The following is a 19,614-nucleotide window of genomic DNA, read 5'->3' on the forward strand; positions in this document are numbered from 1 at the left end:
CAACCTCATTCTCAATTCAAGGCATTTTATTAGTGGGTGACTGTTCCGCACTTTATCAGGTAGAGATAATGATTACCACATATCATTAACCAGATTCTCCATTCTGTTATACCTTAGTGTGTAACTCCACTGACCTCAATATAGATACACTGTACCAGCATAAAAATGGTATTTTCTTTGTATTGCAAATGCATTGGGTGATGGTGGCTGTATGTACATATTGAAAACACAAGAGCCCAATGCACTGCATTGAAGGTCTCAATTACAAATGCCATTTTATTTAATTTCTTCACTCAAACTGAGTTTTCTCATTCCAAATCTTTGCTTAAAAGAGAAAAATGGGAACTGCTCCAGTAGGCAGCTAGAGAAATTGATACAGATATGGAATGTAAGTTTTAACTCATATAGATCACAACATACAAAGAGTTATTTATGCAATACAGACTTACAAAACAATACAGTTCTTTTCACAAATATTTTCACAGAATTCTGCACAGCAATCTTGTAGAAAAGTAGAATTATGCAACACCAAAATAACTTATTGTTCCTTAGTATAAATTATTTTTCATTTCCTAAGGGAGGAGATAATTTATTAACATGATTGGACAAGATTGGATTGGATTTGGTAGCAGAAACTGAACGGTTTTGTTGTCATACACAGCGCAAGATATGGAATCTGCTACGTAACTATGGTGGTTAGTCCTCTGAAGAAAAAAAGTAAATGGGAAAGAAGTTTGCAAGTCTAGAGCTTCTGCAAAGATGTCAAGGCTATGAACATTTGAATGCCTGCCTCTTAGTGCTTTCATAGTCAAGCAGCAGAAGTGTGCTTTGGTACTTGCATCTAATTAAAAAGAAATATTGTGTAGGTTGCTAGTTTGAGGACATGTCCAAACTCCCCAAGTTGAAGTTTTGATTTTGAGGAACAATGCACATTTTGGTGTGCTCTGAAGGAGATATCAGGTAAAAACTAGTAGGATTCACATTTGATGTAACACAGACTCTGTTGCTGATTTCTCCCTCTTAACTGCACAACAAAAACATATAACTAAAAAAAGAACTAATTGTCTAGGTCTAGAAACATGCTTGAATAGTAATATTGATGGAAACAATTCCTTGTCATGTTTAAAATTACATTTATCATAATTTAAATATTATTATTGATTCCCAGAAACTTCAGTGCTGAAGAAGTACAATCATTTGGAAAAGTACATCAAGACAAAATGTAGCACAAATTAAAATCCCCAGTATTATAACCCACTTTCAATTTGTTAAAATCATATATTCCTCAAGGTTATAGATAAAGCTTTAGATGGGAAATGTATTTCTTCATAATATAGCTAGAATAAGAGTTTTAACTATCTTTATTTTAAGTTTCTTTCCATACATGAATCAAAATAGACTTCTCATTATGACTAAAAATATAGATTTTTAACTACAGAACCCAGCAGCCATTTTTCTGCTTCTTTGCCCTTTGCCCCAAAAAATCATGCAAAGTCTACAAAAATAGCAATTAATTTTAAAAAATAGTTTGCTTCTTCGAGCAAATTTAAGTTACATTCAGCTGTAATATAGCTATTTATACAGAACAACGCTGCGGCAGGATACTGAATAGAGGTTTGCTATGTTCAGTTTCATTCTGACAGCAGCTGCCCTTGTCAGTGCTAGTTCTGGTCTGTTGCAACATCAGTATCTGGTTTGATATTCATGATGCCATCGGTTGAAATCATTGTAGAAAAGCACTATGCTCCCAGAAGCCATGCCAGTCATTATACACCTATGAAAAGCACAAAATTCAGTTAAAGAGTAAGTCACTTTACATTCACACACAGCTGACTTACCTTTCTTGGACAGACTTCTTCCACCATATCCAGCACCACCTTTGTAAATCAAATGTCTAAGGTTACGTCTACACTTGTGCTTCCCAGCTCACGTGGACATACTCACACTAGCTCTCATCGATGTAGCATGTGGCGTAGCTGTGCTAGCACGAGCAGCAGTGAACAGTGACACAGGTTAGCTGCCCTGAGCATCCACTCATGAATTTGTACTTGGGGTGGCTAGCCCCTGCCACCACTCACCACTGCTTGTGCTACCACTGCTACACTACTATTTTTAGTGCACTAGCTCCATGAGAGCTAACATACGTCTGTACGAGCTAGAACTCATGGCCCTAGCTCATAGTGTAGATATTGCCTAAGAATGCTACCAACTCAAATTTTAAGGACCTGATGCGATTCCTACTGAAGTTAATGGAAAGACTCCCATTGACTTCAACAGGCTTTGGATTAGGTCTTAAAATTCTCACAGCAATCATGCAGTATATTTAAAGCATTTTATTTCCCGTATGATTTTCCTCTACTGAATCTGATATGAACTGAATCAGACTTCAGGGAAAGAGTGACTAATACCCATTTTGAAGAATGTATTACTTCCTTCCTTTCCAGATTGAAGTAATATGGGGGAAAATAATAATTAAGGTCAAAATTTTTAATTTAGGGGTGTACAATTCTAACACTTATGGTCTCATTTCCAGAGATGCTTAACACCCACAACTCCAGCAGGAGACAACTGGAACTGCAGGTGCTTAGCGCCAGGGAAAATCAAGTCCTAGGGACTCTCATTTTGGGACCTCGAGAATTGAGGCACTCAGATTAGTGGACACATTTGAAAAAGCAGAGCAAGTTGTTTTGCTACTGCTCTATTACATAGAAATATGGATCAGAGAGGATCAAGCTCAAAGGAATTGTCCTGGCACATCTGGGCACCAAAAGGGGCTCAAGACTTCGATAACAAGAACAATTAACCTTGCATAAAACCAGGGTTACTACACACAGACCACTTCTGATTTTGTTTTCATAATGGCTTTAACTCTACTGGTGAGAGTGCTAATGAAATAGCAAAATGGAGAGGATCCAGAATGGAGAAAACAGGTGTGTAGATTTCAATTCATTCTTCCCCAATTCAAGAGGGATTTAGCACAGGATCTTCATCAAAGAACCAGATGTGCGTATAGGACTGCAACATCTCTATTGTTTATACATATGTGCAGCTTTATTTCATGTGCATGTAAACAATCAGAGTGCTACTATTTGGTATTTAGCACTAAGTAGGAGTATTATTCATGCCATCCACCACAGAGGTATTATGTATTTCCACATCTTTACTATGAGTGAACTGACTGTTGGAGATGTTTTAGCTCCATTTGAACAGCTATGATCCCACTTGGGGCCATTTTAGAGCAATCGTGGCTGCTGAAGTGACATTTTGGCTTGTAATGTATCAGGAGTTGCTATGTCAGTCATGTCTATTGTCTCATCTTGTGACATTACTGTTAGAACTGGTTGGAAATCAAACTTTCTGTTGAGTGAGAAATTCTGACATTTTGTAGGAAAAAAATTGTTCTGATTTGCTATGAAAAGCCAAAATTTCTAATTTGAGACAATCAAAACATTTTGTCTGTGTCAAAACATTTTGAGAGTAGTGTTTCAATTTCATGTAGATGTTTATATTATATTAAATATACTATAAATGTATACATAATATTAAATCAAATATTTAATTAATTTACTAAATATTGATTTAGTAAAACTAAATTTGATTATAATATAAAAGTCAAAACAAAATGAATCACAATGACACTACAGAAATGACACATTTCAACCTTTTCCTGTCTAAAATGTTCATCAAAATCAACAGGTCCCCACTACGTTTCGGTTGTGAATAAACTGCATTTTTGATGAAAAACTGTTGTCAAAAATTTTGACCAGCTCTAATTATAGTTATTAGCACACTAATTCATCATATATCGAAGTGATGCAACAGGTACATCAGAATGCCATCTGAGTAGGGCCTCAAAGGTAGAATTTGGCTCCAGCCAAAAATGATGGTGCCAGTCATTTTAATATCTAGAAAGCTGCCATTTTCGAGAATGAGTGCTTGTGAGAACATGTACAAGGATGAAGAGGACATGATTCAAGGAGACTGAAGGCTTGCAGAAGTTGAGATGGGCGGGGTTTCAAATTGGTAAGAAGTAGTGGGTTAAAATCTTGATTAAAATCCATAGATGTCACCGTTTTTGTTTTAAAGAGTATTTGATGTAACATTCTGAAATGTGGATTGTGTTATGACTGACATAATGAACATATGACAGGAAAATATCTATCTATCTGGAAACACAAAGATTTTATAAAACGGATGCCTAAATTTTGGCTCTTGCATCCATATTTAGGCACTTCTATATGCTGTCTGATTCTTAAAGGCATTGAGGGATTTCATATTTCATTTTTAATGATTATCATTAGTATAAAGTATAAAAAACTCTGCTTCCTGTTTAATCAAGATTTAAAATTGAGCTTTACATTTGGTTTGTGAGGTTCCTAGTGAATGGTTGACTAGCCACAGGGCATGGCTGGCCTCTGCCTGTCTTTGGCACGCTTGAGATATCAGTCCAATTTTGTGTGACAGCTAAAAACACTTAGTCTAGTTTCTTTATTTCCCACTTGGATGCTCATTTGTTTAGAAAAAAATTGTTTGTCCCAGTGGGAGACTAAGAGGACTTGCCTCATTTCATGAGCACTCAATTTAACAGTCATCTCTTTTTTTTTATCCCCAACATCCCAGACAAGCCAGAGATTTTTTTGCCCTAATTTGGATGAGTGTTGGATGAGCACAAATATTCATTTTTTTTTTATAATTAGTCATTTGGCCAAATTCTCTACTGGTGAAAATGTGTAAAACTCCATTGACTATAATGGAGTTGAGGCATTTACATCAGCAGAGAATTTCGCCCCTTATTGTTAATAATTTATTAATTAATTGTGATTATTATTAGGGTAGCACCTAGAGGGCTGAGTCAGGATCTGGCTCTACTGTGCTAGGCACATAGTATGAGAGAGTTTCTGCTCCAAAGATTATTGATGACAAATACAATTAGGAGTCAAAATATCCAAAGGTGACCAAGTGACTTAGGAGCCCAAGGTTATGTCTACACTACATGTGTTATAGCTACGCTGCTGTACTGTTGACACAGTGATGAAAGGGTTTTTTTCTGTTACTGTAGTAAATCCAGCACCTTGAGAAGTGGTAGCTATATCAATGAAAGAATGCTTCCTTCAACCTACCTTCATCTACAGTGAAGATTGGGTCAACCTAACTATGTTACACAAGGTGCGAAATTTTTCATAGCCTGTCTCAATGTACCTAGGTCAACCTGTGTTTTAGGTGTAGCCAGGGCTGAGTCCCATTTTAAAAGTGCTTTGGATCCTAAATGACTTTCAATAAGATTTAGTGACTTAGATGCTTTTGTAATTTTATCTGGGGTAAACAAAAGTCTAGGTAGTAGTCTGTAAGCTAAAGACAAGCTGGATGCAACTATAAACATCCAAGTTATAAACTGGACAGAGTTATGTGCCAAAAATGCACAAAGACCTTTAACCATAGTCGCATTGGCAGGTGTAATATAGGCACTAGTAAATATGTTTACTGTTTTATCCTTTATAAGAGAAAACAAAATGTAAAAGATTGATGGGAATCTTAGTGAGTGTCTATTTTCTTTTTGTTAATGGCTTTGAAGACCTATAGTTAGGAATATTTTTTTCCTTTGAGGAAAGAAAAAAACAGTACATATTAAAAGTTTGTCAGAGTGAGATTTCCTGGAATGAGTGTTAATTAACCCACTAAGAGCTGCAACTCTTTAAAAGATTATCAGACCTAAACCATGACCTTTCAACACTAAAACAGTGCACAGAATTCTCCATATTGTCATTGGCACCTGAGATCAAGGTAAATACAATATTGAAAGGAAAAAAATTGTTTACACCATAATGATGTCCCTTTTGCTGTTTCTTTATAATAGTACATTCTATGAAATACTTCTGACCCCCAAACTTTAATCTCACCTTTGGTCATATGACAGGGCCATGGAACGGATTCCAGCATCACAGCCTGGGTAAGCAAAAAGCTGCTTGAGGTCACACACTTGCCATACCATGATGACCCCATTGTCTCCGCCTGTAAGCAGATACTGTCCATCACGGCTCAGCTGGATTGCCTAAAGGGAAATTGCATTAATATTTCTGTTAAAACAACTTGCATTGCTTTTATTCCACCCTCTCACCTCCAGAACACCCCCTCTGCACCATCACAGCTTTATCTCTGAAGATACTTCATATCAGTAGATACAGCTTTTGAGAAGCAAAAAAGTCAATTACAACAGTTGGACACATAGAACTAAGTTGCCTGGCTTTATAACTGGAGGGATACAAAAAATAGTCTGAATGAAATGAATTTTTTGAATACTCTTTTAATACTTCTAAAAAGGTATGTTTAGCTAATGTGTCAGACACAGAATAAATGATATTGTGCTCTAAAGGTTGGCCCCCGTTTGGGATGAACTGGGGAATTCACTCATACTTTCACTACTTGTCAGAAATAGGCCATCCCAAACTCATATTTATATAACAGAGTATTTATATTGATATTACATATAAAAATACATTAAAAGAACATTTAGTTTGCAAAATGAAGCATTCAAACATTAGGAATTGACAGAATGAAGGTTGTTTGTGCACAGGCATCTTTAATTGTGGAATTTCCTAAACTTGAGTGTTGACTTGGCAGCCTTAATGTTCTTTAATATAGGGGGGAGAGATGGGTTAATATAATTTCCTACCTTTTTTAAAAAGCAAAGTGAAAAAAATCAGTAATTGTATCATGTGGCTCCATAGTGACCCCCACACTGGTAGGACATTAGCAAGTTTGGGACCTTTGGATCTAAAGCACAGATCTTTATCGCTAATTGCTGCACCTCTGACCTTAGATCTGTCCCCCTTCCCCTCTGCTTTTCCCCGGCTTGTGTAATCCCCTCCCTGCTCCTCTGCGTTCTAGTTAGCTGAATCATTTTAAATGCAACTTTAAAAAAAAAAAAAGTCAGCCTGAAGCTGACACCCAGCATTGGAAATGTCAGCCAAAGGGTTACAGTGAGGCAAAGTTATAAGTAAATGAAAACAGTCTTATAATGAAAAATATTAGGCAACTGCTTATAACAATGAAGTCCTAACTATTTTAAAATGTGTATGCATAATTCAAGGTGGGTGAGGCAATATCTTTTATTTGAACAACTTCTGTTGGTGAAAGATACAAGCTTTCCAGTTTACACAGAGCTCTCCTTCAAGTCTGTGTAATCTCGAGAGCTTATCTCTTTCACCAACAGAAGTTGGTCCAATAAAAGATATTATCTCACCCATCTTGTGTCTCTAATATCCTGGGACCAACATAGCTACAACAACTATGCATAATATAACTTTATTGTTTAGTTCTACAATTCCATCACAATATCTTAGAAAATTTTCTTTATAAACAGTTTTGAAAACAGAAATAGTTTCTTTTGCACTTAAAGATTTCATCCACAGTTTTCAACATAGAAAACTATGGGTGAGGTCTTCACACACATGAGAGTTTTCAAAAACTATTACACAGAAAGCTTTATGCTATGGTGCCTTTAAGATCTTGTGGCAATCACAAGTATTGTGCACTATCATCTATGTTTCTGAGGTGCTCCTAATTTGCAGAATTTTTAACATATGCAGCACCTGCTCACAAAAACGGGGGGAATTAAAATTAAAATACTAAATATACCATGAAGGCAACATTAAAGTGGTTATGTTGAACACTGACAAGTGTAGAAAGTAAAGTATTATGGTCTTCACAGTAATAATTAGTCAACCATATTGAATATATGGATTATTATCCATTTTTGTGCCTTATTACTGTTATGATGATGCTAAAAATACTCTCTAAAAAGGTCAGGAAGTGCAGCAGGGCTGAGTTAGGGTTCTTATAAAGTAACTAACTTTTCATAACCTTAGTTCTGAGTGTTTATTATGATGACTTGTTGTTATGGGAACAAACCCTTTTGTTTAACATTTTATTTAACAAAATAGTTTCAGGACTAATGCTTTAAGATAATCAATAACATTTTGTATTTACAAGCAATGAAGGAATTGGTGATCAACCCATTCCTGGCAACTGTATTTTGAACTAGGATTGTGACAAATGTACCTAACGCTTTAAAAAGGTAGTGGGCACGGTAAATCATTTCCAAGACATATATAAATATGGCATAATTAAATGCTCAAACATTCTGAATTGAAACTTGTTCTGAATGGTATAAATGTTCCAACTATCAATTATTATTTGTCTCATTTCTTATTTCCCTCAGAACACAAAGGTGTGTGACGCACCTCCCAAACCAGAAAGAAGACATGTTTGCTGCCCAAGGAGCTTAGATTCTAAATTACGCACAATATACCCAGGGTGCAACAAGGCAATAAGCTAGGGATGGAGGGAAGAATGAGGTAAGATAATAACATCTGTAGAAAAGAAAATTGCATATACCAAGATAGCTCATCATGAGCTCTAGCAAACCAAATAAAATTATTAAAAAGATTATTCATTAGAAGTAAAATCAATATCCATTTTTTTCATTCCACAAATGGCACTCTCCTGAGGGTATTTTGAAATTGCAATGAAGGCATGACAAATAATTATTTGCTACACTTATAAAATTCAGCTGATGAAAATCCATTAACCTTATGGTCATGGTTCACTTGTGTTTTATACTTGAGGCTTTTTACTGGAGAAATGCTATATTACAAGGCAAATTAAAGCCATTAATCTTTAACTCTTCCACTACCTGTAAATTTCAGTGATTTCTGTGATCTCTTGATTAAATAAAGAACAGTCTTTGAGGTTTTGCCAATATCTATGTCATTTTCCTAAGTCACCTGCTTTTCAAGAAGACAAGTAGTTGATATATATATGACAAAGGTCACCCTGTCAAAATTTCAGTTTAATGACATGCCCCATAGGAGTTAACAAACTAAAGGATGCATTTACTCTCAAGTACTCCAACTATTATGGGGAAGGCATGAATCAATTTTACTGTTCAGTTTTTCTCCCAGTGAAAGTTATCCAGGATTCTAATAAGAATAAGCTCAAGCAGTTCTGCCATCTAATCTTTCTCACAACATAAGATTCAGACATGCAAACAAATCCCCATAGCACTCAATTCAAGCAACGTTCTAAAAGCTTCATTTCTGACTTGTACTTCCTTGAAAAGTCTCAAAAGTTTGTGCAAACCCTTTAACCTCTCAGATTCTTGAAAGGCAGTGCTTCTTAAAAAGCAGAGCTGTCACCATGACAGCACTGGCTTACGGCAGCAAGAGGCTGTTGGGCACTTCCACATTTCAGGACTCAGGAAAGGAAAATAAATTGGTTCCTTTGGGTGAATGAGTGTACTGTCTTTGTTTAGGATAAAATAATTTTACTTCTCTGAACTGGTTGCCCACTTAGATTTAAATTATTCATTAAGACAATTAAACATTACACGGTAGATGTGCTGGGATATGCTGTTAGTCTAAGCTCCATGAAGCAGTATTTTAAACAAAAAACGGTGGAAAGTGATATACCCTGAGTTTCCCCAGACAGTTAAATTTTTCTGGTAGTTGTAGAATTCTGTTCTGAATGTAACTGTAAACTGTTATTTTCATCAACTACATCTTGCAGTCTAGGCCCACAATGACACGGGAAAACACATCAGAATTTTACTTTACATAAGCAACTGCATTTCTGACCCACTATTTCTCCATTTTCTCCCAGCAACAAATAGTGATATCGTCAGTCTCCATAGCCTGTGGGCAGGTCCTACTCATTTTAAATGGTCCTACTTTAATCACACAGTTGCCACTTGCCTTCTAGTATGATAAAGTGCAGAAGCCCTGGGAAGAAGGTTGTGGATTATTTAAACCTAAAATCCTCGTGAGACTGCTGGGGAAAAAACAGTGTGTACCAGTGGCCTATAGAGAGCAGAACATTCACTGCCTCAAGCAACATTCTCCAAGACGTGGGTACTGACTGAAACACTACAGAAATTGTTTTACCCAGCAAGGGATTTCTAGATATTTTACAGATTTACTAGCCTAGTTGACAATATAATCACAACTGAAAGTGACATATTATCAACATTATTATTGTAAAAAGAAAAGCAAAAGAAAACACTCTGGTGTGTACTTGCTTTAAATGAAATATTAGGGTAGAGGCTAGGGTGGGAAACTCACAAGCATGCGTGCAAGGACAGCAAAAGGTGAAACTTCAGCGAATTGAAGAACGACTAAAAATGAAGCAAGAATCTATATCAATTTGGAAAAAAGCCTGGGACGGGGCATGCAAATTATCATGACATATCCCCTAACTCAAACAAATCTGCATTTACAGTGTATTAAGTAATAAATGTGTGTAATTCAGCACTTTGTGACTACTAATCCACTGCAGAACGACACCGGCTATGGAAAACACATCAAATAATATAGCCTTTTTAAATTGCATACTCAACAACCTATATGTCCAACATTTCAAGAAAATGAGGATAGTGGATTAAGAGAATTTAATGTCAACTTGTAGAAAAAGGAGAAAGGCATAGCTGAAGCATTTAAGTGTGTGTATTGGGAGCTCCAGTGTTAACATTAAAACATTTTGTACCAGCTGCATATGAAATCATAAAATGCTAGTTCCTTCATGGAAAGAGTTAAGGCTAGTAACATTCTTTTAAAATATATTTCAATATTTTTTACCTGTTTGGAAGCTAATTTCCTTGATTTTTCTCTCTTTTGCAACACAAGTCTTAACAAAATTATGTATCTGTGGGAGTCAGGTGAGGACAAGGGGTGCAAATTTAAGACTGCTCACAGTTGGATGAAAAACACAGGTAAAGAATTCTTGTAAGACTGTAGGACAGGTGTGTGAGGGTAAGAAGAGCTCAGGAAAGATATCATAAATATTGCACAAGTCACGTGATCAGACCTTGTAAGGAAAAGGGACGGTGCACAGCTAAAAATAATGTTTTTTAAAAAATATCCTTGCCTGCATTAACAACACTTCAGAATTGTTGTTATTATTTTATTATCCACAGATTTTGGTAATCAACTCTTCACCGTTTAGGTTGTTACTTTTTTCCATTGCATTCAGTTTGGAAAATTAAACTACAATGGGCAGTTATATCGAGGTCAATTTCACTTATTGTAGTGCTGCCAACTGCTCTACAAACAAGAAAGAAGACATGGCTCCTCCTCCTTTAAAGAGTTTGTAATCTAAATAGTAGGATGGGTTGCGTGACTGAGCAGTGCAAATTAACACCTGTCTTGCTAGCTCTTCAAGTTTTGTTCAGCGGTGGGTTTTTTTGTTTTGTTTTTTTTTATTTCAGCTCTTTTGTTTACAGTTCTTTGATGGCTGTTGCAAGGTTTTAGGCCTTTTGGAAGAAGAGTATTTTAGGGAGGGAGATGAGAACCACTTTCTGGTTCTCATGTATTAGCATAATGCTGCTGTGTTTGGATTTTAGAACTGCAGGAAAATATTTATATTGACACTAAAATAAGTCCATAAAGTTATTTTATTAAGCATTGCCTCCACTCCCATTTTTCTTTTAATACAAAACCCCCACTATATTTTGGATTTAACTAAGGCAGCAGTGTTCTGCTTCATCTTTTAACTTTCTACTTAATTTGTTCTCTCTTTTTAAGTAGTTAAATTGAAAATGTTTTCCCTTTTTCTTGTTTTGGCTTAGCTCTATGACAGCTGCCAAATTTTGTTCTGTCCATATCACATTTTATGAACATTTTTGAACCAACGATTTTGCATATTAGCAAAAAGCCTTCCTGAAACTCAGCCTTTGAATAATATCTCAACTGAGATGCAGGAATATGGACAGGGCTAATAACACACAACAGCCCTCCTGCCGCTGGAGTGACTGGTCATCTTGACTCTTTAGAGGCTGACAAAAATGTAATATACTGAATTCTCCTGTGTGCGCACACCAGGTATTATTTGTATGTCCTTTTATTCAGAGGGAAAAAACCCACAATATATTGCTGGCTACCTAGGCAGAGCCACTGTAAAGTTAAACATGATTCCATGAGCAATGTCTGAGCCCCCAACTGATCCCTCATATTTCTTGGAGCCCTTCTAAATTTAAATGTCATTAGTGAAATTGCACAGATTTCATTCACCATTTGCATGGAAAGAAACCCTGAGCAATTCCAAAATCTCAGAATTCTCCTAAGTTTATTTTAAATATTGACATATGCAACCCTTACAATATATTTCTGCACACTTACCCTTATTTTGTCATCTGTTTCCATAGTGGCCTGAAGTTTCCCATTCACGCTGAATACACAGAAAAGGCCATTTTCATAGTATATGATACAGTGGCCCTCTCTTGAAGCCTGGATAAGTTTTGGTCTCAAGCAGTTTTCAGGACCTTCCAATGTCCTCAATAGGTCTCCATTCATAGAATGTATGAGACATGGCCCTTCTGATGAAACAAAATTAAAAGCACTGGTTATTTCCATATCGAATCCATCCAAAGACAATGAGTAATGGCTTTTATTGAATTAACTCAAAATGTGTTATAAATGGAAAATTTAAGGTACAACCTTGTAATACTAAAGTTCTTCACATTGGTAGTCTCATCTCCTAAAAGTCTAGAGTTGCATTAGGGTAACTAAAGCAATCACCTACTTTAAGGCAATGTCCACATACCACTTATGTCATAACCTAAGCGCTGGTGTGGACAGTGTTACATGGACAGAGCTTCTCCCACTGACATAGCTGCCACCACTCATTGGGGGTGGCTTAATTAAGTCAAAGGGAGAGCTCTTTCCTGTCAGTTTAGAGCAGCTCCACTAGAGAGTTTACAGCAGCGTGGCTGCGCCAGTCTCTTTAGATTTTCACAGTAAGATTCACTTATTTACATGCTTACAATTGCAGCACCTAATTTAGGTGCACAAATTCCTGATATGCATTCACAAATCAGATGTGTACCCATATACGACTAGCTACATTCTTCATTGGTAATGAACATGGACAAAAACTTTATTAGTATACACACATCAGATATTCCCCTTGTGTAAAAAGTGTGTGCAGTTTTGAGTGCCAGACTTTGAAAATGCAGCCTATAATAGGAACTTTTGAAACACTGAAGAAGGAAGGTCTCTGTTCCAAGGAGCTCCCAAGGAGGACAGATAAATAGACAAAGGTAGGGAAGGGGGACAACTACAAGCAATTTATGTACAAGTGAACATAATTCATTGTAAGCAGCACAGCAGAAATGGGTCTTTAAGAAAGATTTAAAATAGGGTCCTTGTAGATGAGCTCAGAGAAGCTGACCCTAACCACTGCAAATTTTAGTTGGGAATGCAAATATATCTTTAAACAACAACAACAACAACAATCATTGCTGTTGCCACTGGGGAGTTATCCACAACAAAAACAAAGCACATAATTGCATTGCATTTTTGATAGTCTCAGCAGAGAGCCAGGAATACATAGAGGATAGTTTTCTCTGTATTGTCGAACAACTAAAGGTAGTTAGTCTGAATAAACAAAAACAAGATAACTGGAAGACCAACATGGGGAAGCTGTCTATGCTGGACTTCTATAGATACACATGAATGGGCTTCAATTTTAATGTGTTATGGTCAAAAGAGGTTTTTCAAATTGACTTAAAAGGGAAACCTGTGCCATTTAAAACAAGGTTTTTTTATATTAATCATACATAATTAAAATGATCTCCATCATCCTAGACTGTATTCATCTTTAAACTAGGACAATAACTTTATGACAAAATATAGTTTTAAAAAGATAACAGAAACCCTTTTACCTTTAGCACCACTTATTACCAGACCAAGTTCAGCACAAACTGTAGCACAAACAATCTCATAGTCATGTCCTGTCAAGACAGCTCGGGGAGTGGCAAAATCACCTTCAAGGAAACAAGAAAAAAAGGAATCCTCAGTTATGAATCATCTCTAAAAGCAGTGTTTACAGTAATTCACATATTTATTTTCTTTACCCTTGGAGTTTACACTTTCAAGAACAGATACTCATGGTATGGACTATACTTTTTCTGTTACACTTGAGAATGACTTCTTCCATACTGCTGATAAACAGTACACTAGTAGCACTGCCTTTCAGAAATTCAGCCTGGCCATTTACTAATGAAGATACACACAACAAAACTCTATATAGACAACAACTAATTTGAACATAAAGGATTCTACTACCCCTCAGTGGACAAAGAGCACCACGCCAATAAATATTCTGTAAATAAGTGTGTCGCTATGATAAGTAACAAGAGGAAACATTTATGATGTCCAAGTTGAAGGAAGGAGTCCACTGACTGATTTCACTTTAATCTATTTCCAGTACTGAAATCACAACTATGAGGCTTAACTTAGTTCCCCATAGCCAGTTGGTGCTTTGTCCAAAGCAATTATTTTTTCCAGAATCTGTCTTTAGAGATCAAATCAAACATTTAGGGATGTTGTCAATAGAGGAAAATTGTAAGCTGACATATTGTTATGAACTGTTCAGACTTAAACCTTTTGTCACGACAAATATGGGTAATTAACATTTTCTGTGTCTGATCTTTGAGAATAGTGTATGCATGTGTTATCATAAACTTCTTTAAAAATACTTCAGACCTCATCTCGTGTATTTTCACTGGCTCACTCTCCCAGAATGCCAGTAGTCCATGAAAAGCACAATGTTGTTTTTGTAATTACTGTCTAATTATTTCAATTGGAAGCCTTTTATGAAGAGTAAAAATCATTAAAGTTTTAAGTAATATGTTTCCAATGAGGTTATCACAGCTTAATAAAAGAGAACTACAAATAAGCTTTTTTAAGCAGAAAATATTTTTACTTTAAATGATGACTTTTTTTCTGTGGAATGCCAGAGCTAGAGAGTCAAGTATCGGGCGTAGCCGTGTTAGTCTGTATCCATAAAAACAACAAGGAGTCTGGTGGCACCTTAAAGACTAACAGATTTATTTGGGCATAAGCTTTCGTGGGTAAAAAAACCTCTCTTCTTCAGGGACATCTGAAGAAGTGAGGTTTTTTTACCCACAAAAGCTTATGCCCAAATAAATCTGTTAGTCTTTAAGGTGCCACCAGATCCTTGTTGGTTTTTTAGGGCTATAGAGAAAGATGGTGGTAAAAATCAAATGTTATTTTGATTTTAAAAAATAGTATATGGATTTGCAAAGACACGGAAAGAAGTAATAGTGTCAAGTGATTCCAGCAAGGATAAAGCAGCACATTTGTTGTTTAGATAGCATGATTCAAAAAGTTTTGAAGTAGAATTTTTTTTAAAACCAAATATTAATAAGCACAATCTTATTAATGTGTCCATTCATTTATACTGCACTCTCCAAAGTAATGTCTGCATAACTTCTAATAAGACACTCAGATTGTTAAAACAGACCCTGCAAACAAAGAATGTTTTCACCGGCACAATGAGTTTTCTGTGTGCAGCATGGATGCAGGACTGGACATGTGAAAGTAAAGTTAAAAAGACTTAACTTACTCTCACCAGTGTGCGTTTTAACTCTGACCATTTGCAACAATTCCCAAAATGTCCATGTAGCTGTCATGTTCAAATGGTCTTTTTAAAAAGGTCATAATCCATGATCCCGTATTAAACCAGGGATTATGACCTTTCAAAATATGATTTATTCTGCAATTACTGCTACAATACATAATTTATATTATTGTAACATACAAATTTTGCAAAGTAAACAGTATTTCTTCTTAATAAATCAGGACAATATCATTCTCATATATATATATATATATATATATATATACACACACATATACACGCACATATATACACACACTTTGGAGCAGCTTAGTAAGTGATCCCTAATCCCCAAATACATAACCATGAAATGCTACAGCTTTTGTTTCATATGGAGTTTGGCAAAACACACTCAAATTCAGGAAGCATGGCAGACAGTTCAGAAAAAAAATTAAAAGCATAAGGGATAGACTTATGATCAGTAGGTACTTCTCAGCTGATTATTTCACAGAAAGATGGCTATATTGAACTTTCCTCACCTAAACATGGAACAAGCACTTTTAAAAGTGAATGGAAACAATGAAGACAATCCATGACTTTGCACAAATAGATTGAAAAAAGTTCTATAAACGTTAATGGTTACACTGGAATCTACGTAACAGCCTCATTACCCAGTATCAAATTGTACTTTTTAGATACCTGACTCTGTCCTATTGTCCCCAAATGAAATGTAAGGCAGTTTTGCACAGTTCCTGGTTTGCGGTATTTTTTAATTGAGATGCACACATTAGCAACATTAAATAGTCAATAATAGTTATTATTTACTACTGTCTTCAGAACTTGCATTTAACACAAATCTGCACACATAATCAAAAACTTACTTTAATTAAGTTATTAAATATTTTCATAAAACAATAGTTTAAACATTGAAATCATGAGAGTTTGAAATGAGCAGCACCGACTCGGTGTTAATGGGTTTACGCTGTTTGAGTTTAAAAGGACATTTAAGGAACTGTTTTAAATGCAGTTATTAGAGGATAGAAGCAAAAACTCAACTGCCACAAGATGTTTACTTTAAATGCTTGTGGTAGTAGTGTTATTGTTGTCTCTGTGGATTAAATGTTATGCATGTCTACAGTACCTATCCCAATAGTATCTAGGAGTTAGGTTTCTCCTACAACACAACATGGACTGATGATACATGTTTATCATAGTACATAGTAAAAAAATCTATAATACTTATGTTGCTTTTCATTTAGTAATATTATATTAATATATTATATAAACTAGAATATAAACCCATGTTACCTAGATTATAAACAGTGTCTCGCAAATCCATTCATCCAACTGTTTACCAAATGGCTTTAGTATTAAATAATCGCACATCAATTAAAAAAAGAGAGCAACAATCAGAAAAGTAAATTTACAAAGAAACCTCCAGTTAGGCTATTTCTCTCACTACTGAAAAACAAGTATCCTGTATAAAGTCAGGCTGGCTCCTTTGATAAAAATGTTAAATATTTAGGGGTTTTTAAGACACTGATTTCCCAAATAATGGGGTCACTTAAAAGCTGATTGTTGAGCAGAACAGATTTCTTTAAAAGCTTTTAAACTGTTACTGCTTCAGAAGATTGTCATGGTTTTCAATAATGCAGAGAAAATTTTATTTTGTCATTGGTTTAAGGGGCACCTCTTCAAACTTTTCTAAATTGTTTTAGGGGAACCAACTTCTAGACCCCTTTGAAAAGCTGTGGAAATGACTTCAAAGGAAAAAAAGAGTCTTTGTCCCTTAAGCAGGTTTACGACCACTGAGGCAAACCCTAACTAAGGGGTGAAAAGAATACTCAGGCATCTTTATGGAGATCCTTAAGGAAGATGAACAAGTCAAATGAGATTAAAGATAGCCCAAATCCTGGCACTAATAACCAAGACACAGCAGTCTTACAGATGTGCTTTTCTCAGCATAGTATATAATAATATCCTTAACCAATACCACTGTTGGAGCACTACTTAAATTTGAATGGTGTAGAAATCTTAATGGCACATTCACATTGTAACAAATGTAGCTACGACTTATTAAAATCATAATATATATAAAACCCTTTTCCCAAAAATAAGCAGGATCTTTTACCTTTAAAGTAACTATTATGTTACTATTACTATATGTAAACTATTCAAATTATGTCAGAGAACTCTCTTGCGTTACAAAAAATAATTGCTGCAAAGTTGTTTTCCCATAGAAAATTGCATAAAATATCACTCTTGCTTAAGTGACCAAAGTACACTTTAAATCATAAAACTCAAACTTCAGAAGATAAAAGAACACCACATGATATCCCGTGTGCAATATTTCACTGAAAAAGTGCTAGATGCTTGGAAACTACATTTAAAAAGGAATAGTGAAATTATAATAAAGTCAAAACTTTCTTCCAGTTTTACAACATCCAGAAGAAGTCACTCCTTACAGCTAACGAATCACTGTTTAGTGTTTCTGAGATTTCCTCCTCCTAGTTTTCCAGGCTTTGGTGTTGTTAAACAAAACAGAATCATGACATCTTAAATCCAGAAGTGAATTCCATGTTTAATTGCTTGCTATGTTACAATGACTGACTGAAAGAACTGACAAATACAGCAAACTCTGAACATTTCCCTCTAACCTGTACTCAATCTAAAAATAAAAACATATCCCACATTAAAATGTGACATGCCCTTTCCTAAAACTAGCATTGATGAGATAACATTATGCAACATATTAAAATGTAAGTATTTTGACTATGGCTCCTTTCATACTCTAGGCTGAGAAGGCAGTTAATTATGATAAGTCACTGACAGATGAACAGTAATTCTCAAGTTATGATTCCATGATTGTAGAGGCTGTAGGGCACTTTTTTAAGTGCAAATTAATTATGCAATTTTATGTCTTAATATAAAATTCTAATTAAATGAAACATCAATTAACCCAACTATCTTTTTACTTACTGCTTGCTAAAATAACTGACTGAGTGCTTTCCCACAAGGATAGGCAAAACCAAACACTTTCTACAAATTTCACAAATTTTTATAATTGGTGTTTCTAATAAAAACTGACAAAAATAATAAAACCTTTAAAATAAGGTTACATAACTGTAAAACTCTAATTATGAAATCTAGGAACTATGAGCACTAGCCATATTCCATCCGAACGTAAATAAGCAAAATAACAAAACAATCTCAAGGACTCCGATATGCCATTAGACTTCCACATTAGTTTTACAACATATTTCAGAGTTTATTTGTCTCAAACTGATTCCTGTTAAATATCTACATAAATACTACATTCATGGAATTCTGCAGAGTGACTGCCAATATAATAATAAAATTTCACTGCTACACAAATGAGACTAGCTCTTTCATGTACAATCAATCTTACTGAGTGACGAGCTATACATATGTTATGAAAGTATCACTGCAATTTTAGTCTGAAGGCTGATTTCTTTTTAAACACACAATTTTTATACTATACTTTAGTTACAAGGTACATAAGAACTCTGCCTTTATGTTATTCTCTACTTCAGAGACATAGGAGTTTTTCCTCCCAAGTCTAATCTTTTTTCCTTCTACTGTTGCATGTCATTTGTTCAAACTTTTTATAATCTCACAAAATGCACAACCTTAAATCTAGAGGCTAATTTTGTCTTTGCATGTGTTACTTAAAAGCCTATAGTTTGCCCAAAGGAAACAATTTCTTTGAGTAAACTCACATTCGAAACCTGAAACAAAATCCAGAAATTTAAATGCAACTGATGCTAGTAACATTTCCAACTGTGGCTAGTACAGTGCTAAACATAAATTTACTTTATCATGTGGCTCTAGATTACTAATTAGCTTATTACCACTGAGGATACCGAGAGGGCTTATTTCATTCCATCCCTTAGTTACCCCATGCAAACGTTTGACTGACACGGAGTACTGAGTAAGCAGATGCTACTAGAATGTAACATTTGTTTGTTCATCTACCTTCAGAGTGGTTAATTAGAAACGTGAATTTGAATGATTTTCTTGTGTTTATAGACACACTCTCTCTTCAGGATAGGGTTCCTTATATCTCTAAAATGGCACAATATAGAGAGCAAAAAAAATTACAACCTGTATTAATGGAATATTACAATTCAGACTTTACACGCACAAAGTCTGGACTCCCATGCCTCACAATTCCCATCCTAT

The 19,614-nt window shown here is 35.3% G+C and overlaps 1 protein-coding gene across 7 annotated transcripts in view; it reads right to left on the reverse strand.

The window, feature by feature from the left end:
* Positions 1–249: 249 nt before the first annotated feature.
* The window catches only part of LRBA (LPS responsive beige-like anchor protein), a 551,104-nt gene continuing 531,739 nt past the window's right edge, over positions 250–19,614 (reverse strand). For all 7 annotated transcript variants that reach the window (XM_065597797.1, XM_065597794.1, XM_065597798.1 and 4 more), the window contains exons 54-57: positions 13,712–13,813; positions 12,168–12,364; positions 5,898–6,049; positions 250–1,774 (exon numbers count right to left, since the gene is read on the reverse strand). In XM_065597797.1, coding sequence (XP_065453869.1) covers positions 1,684–1,774; positions 5,898–6,049; positions 12,168–12,364; positions 13,712–13,813 — 542 coding nt within the window. In that variant the 3' untranslated portion in view covers positions 250–1,683. The remainder of the gene's footprint in view (positions 1,775–5,897; positions 6,050–12,167; positions 12,365–13,711; positions 13,814–19,614) is intronic.

Source organism: Chrysemys picta, chromosome 5, assembly GCF_011386835.1.
Source record: "Chrysemys picta bellii isolate R12L10 chromosome 5, ASM1138683v2, whole genome shotgun sequence".
NCBI classification, from domain to species: Eukaryota; Metazoa; Chordata; order Testudines; family Emydidae; genus Chrysemys; species Chrysemys picta.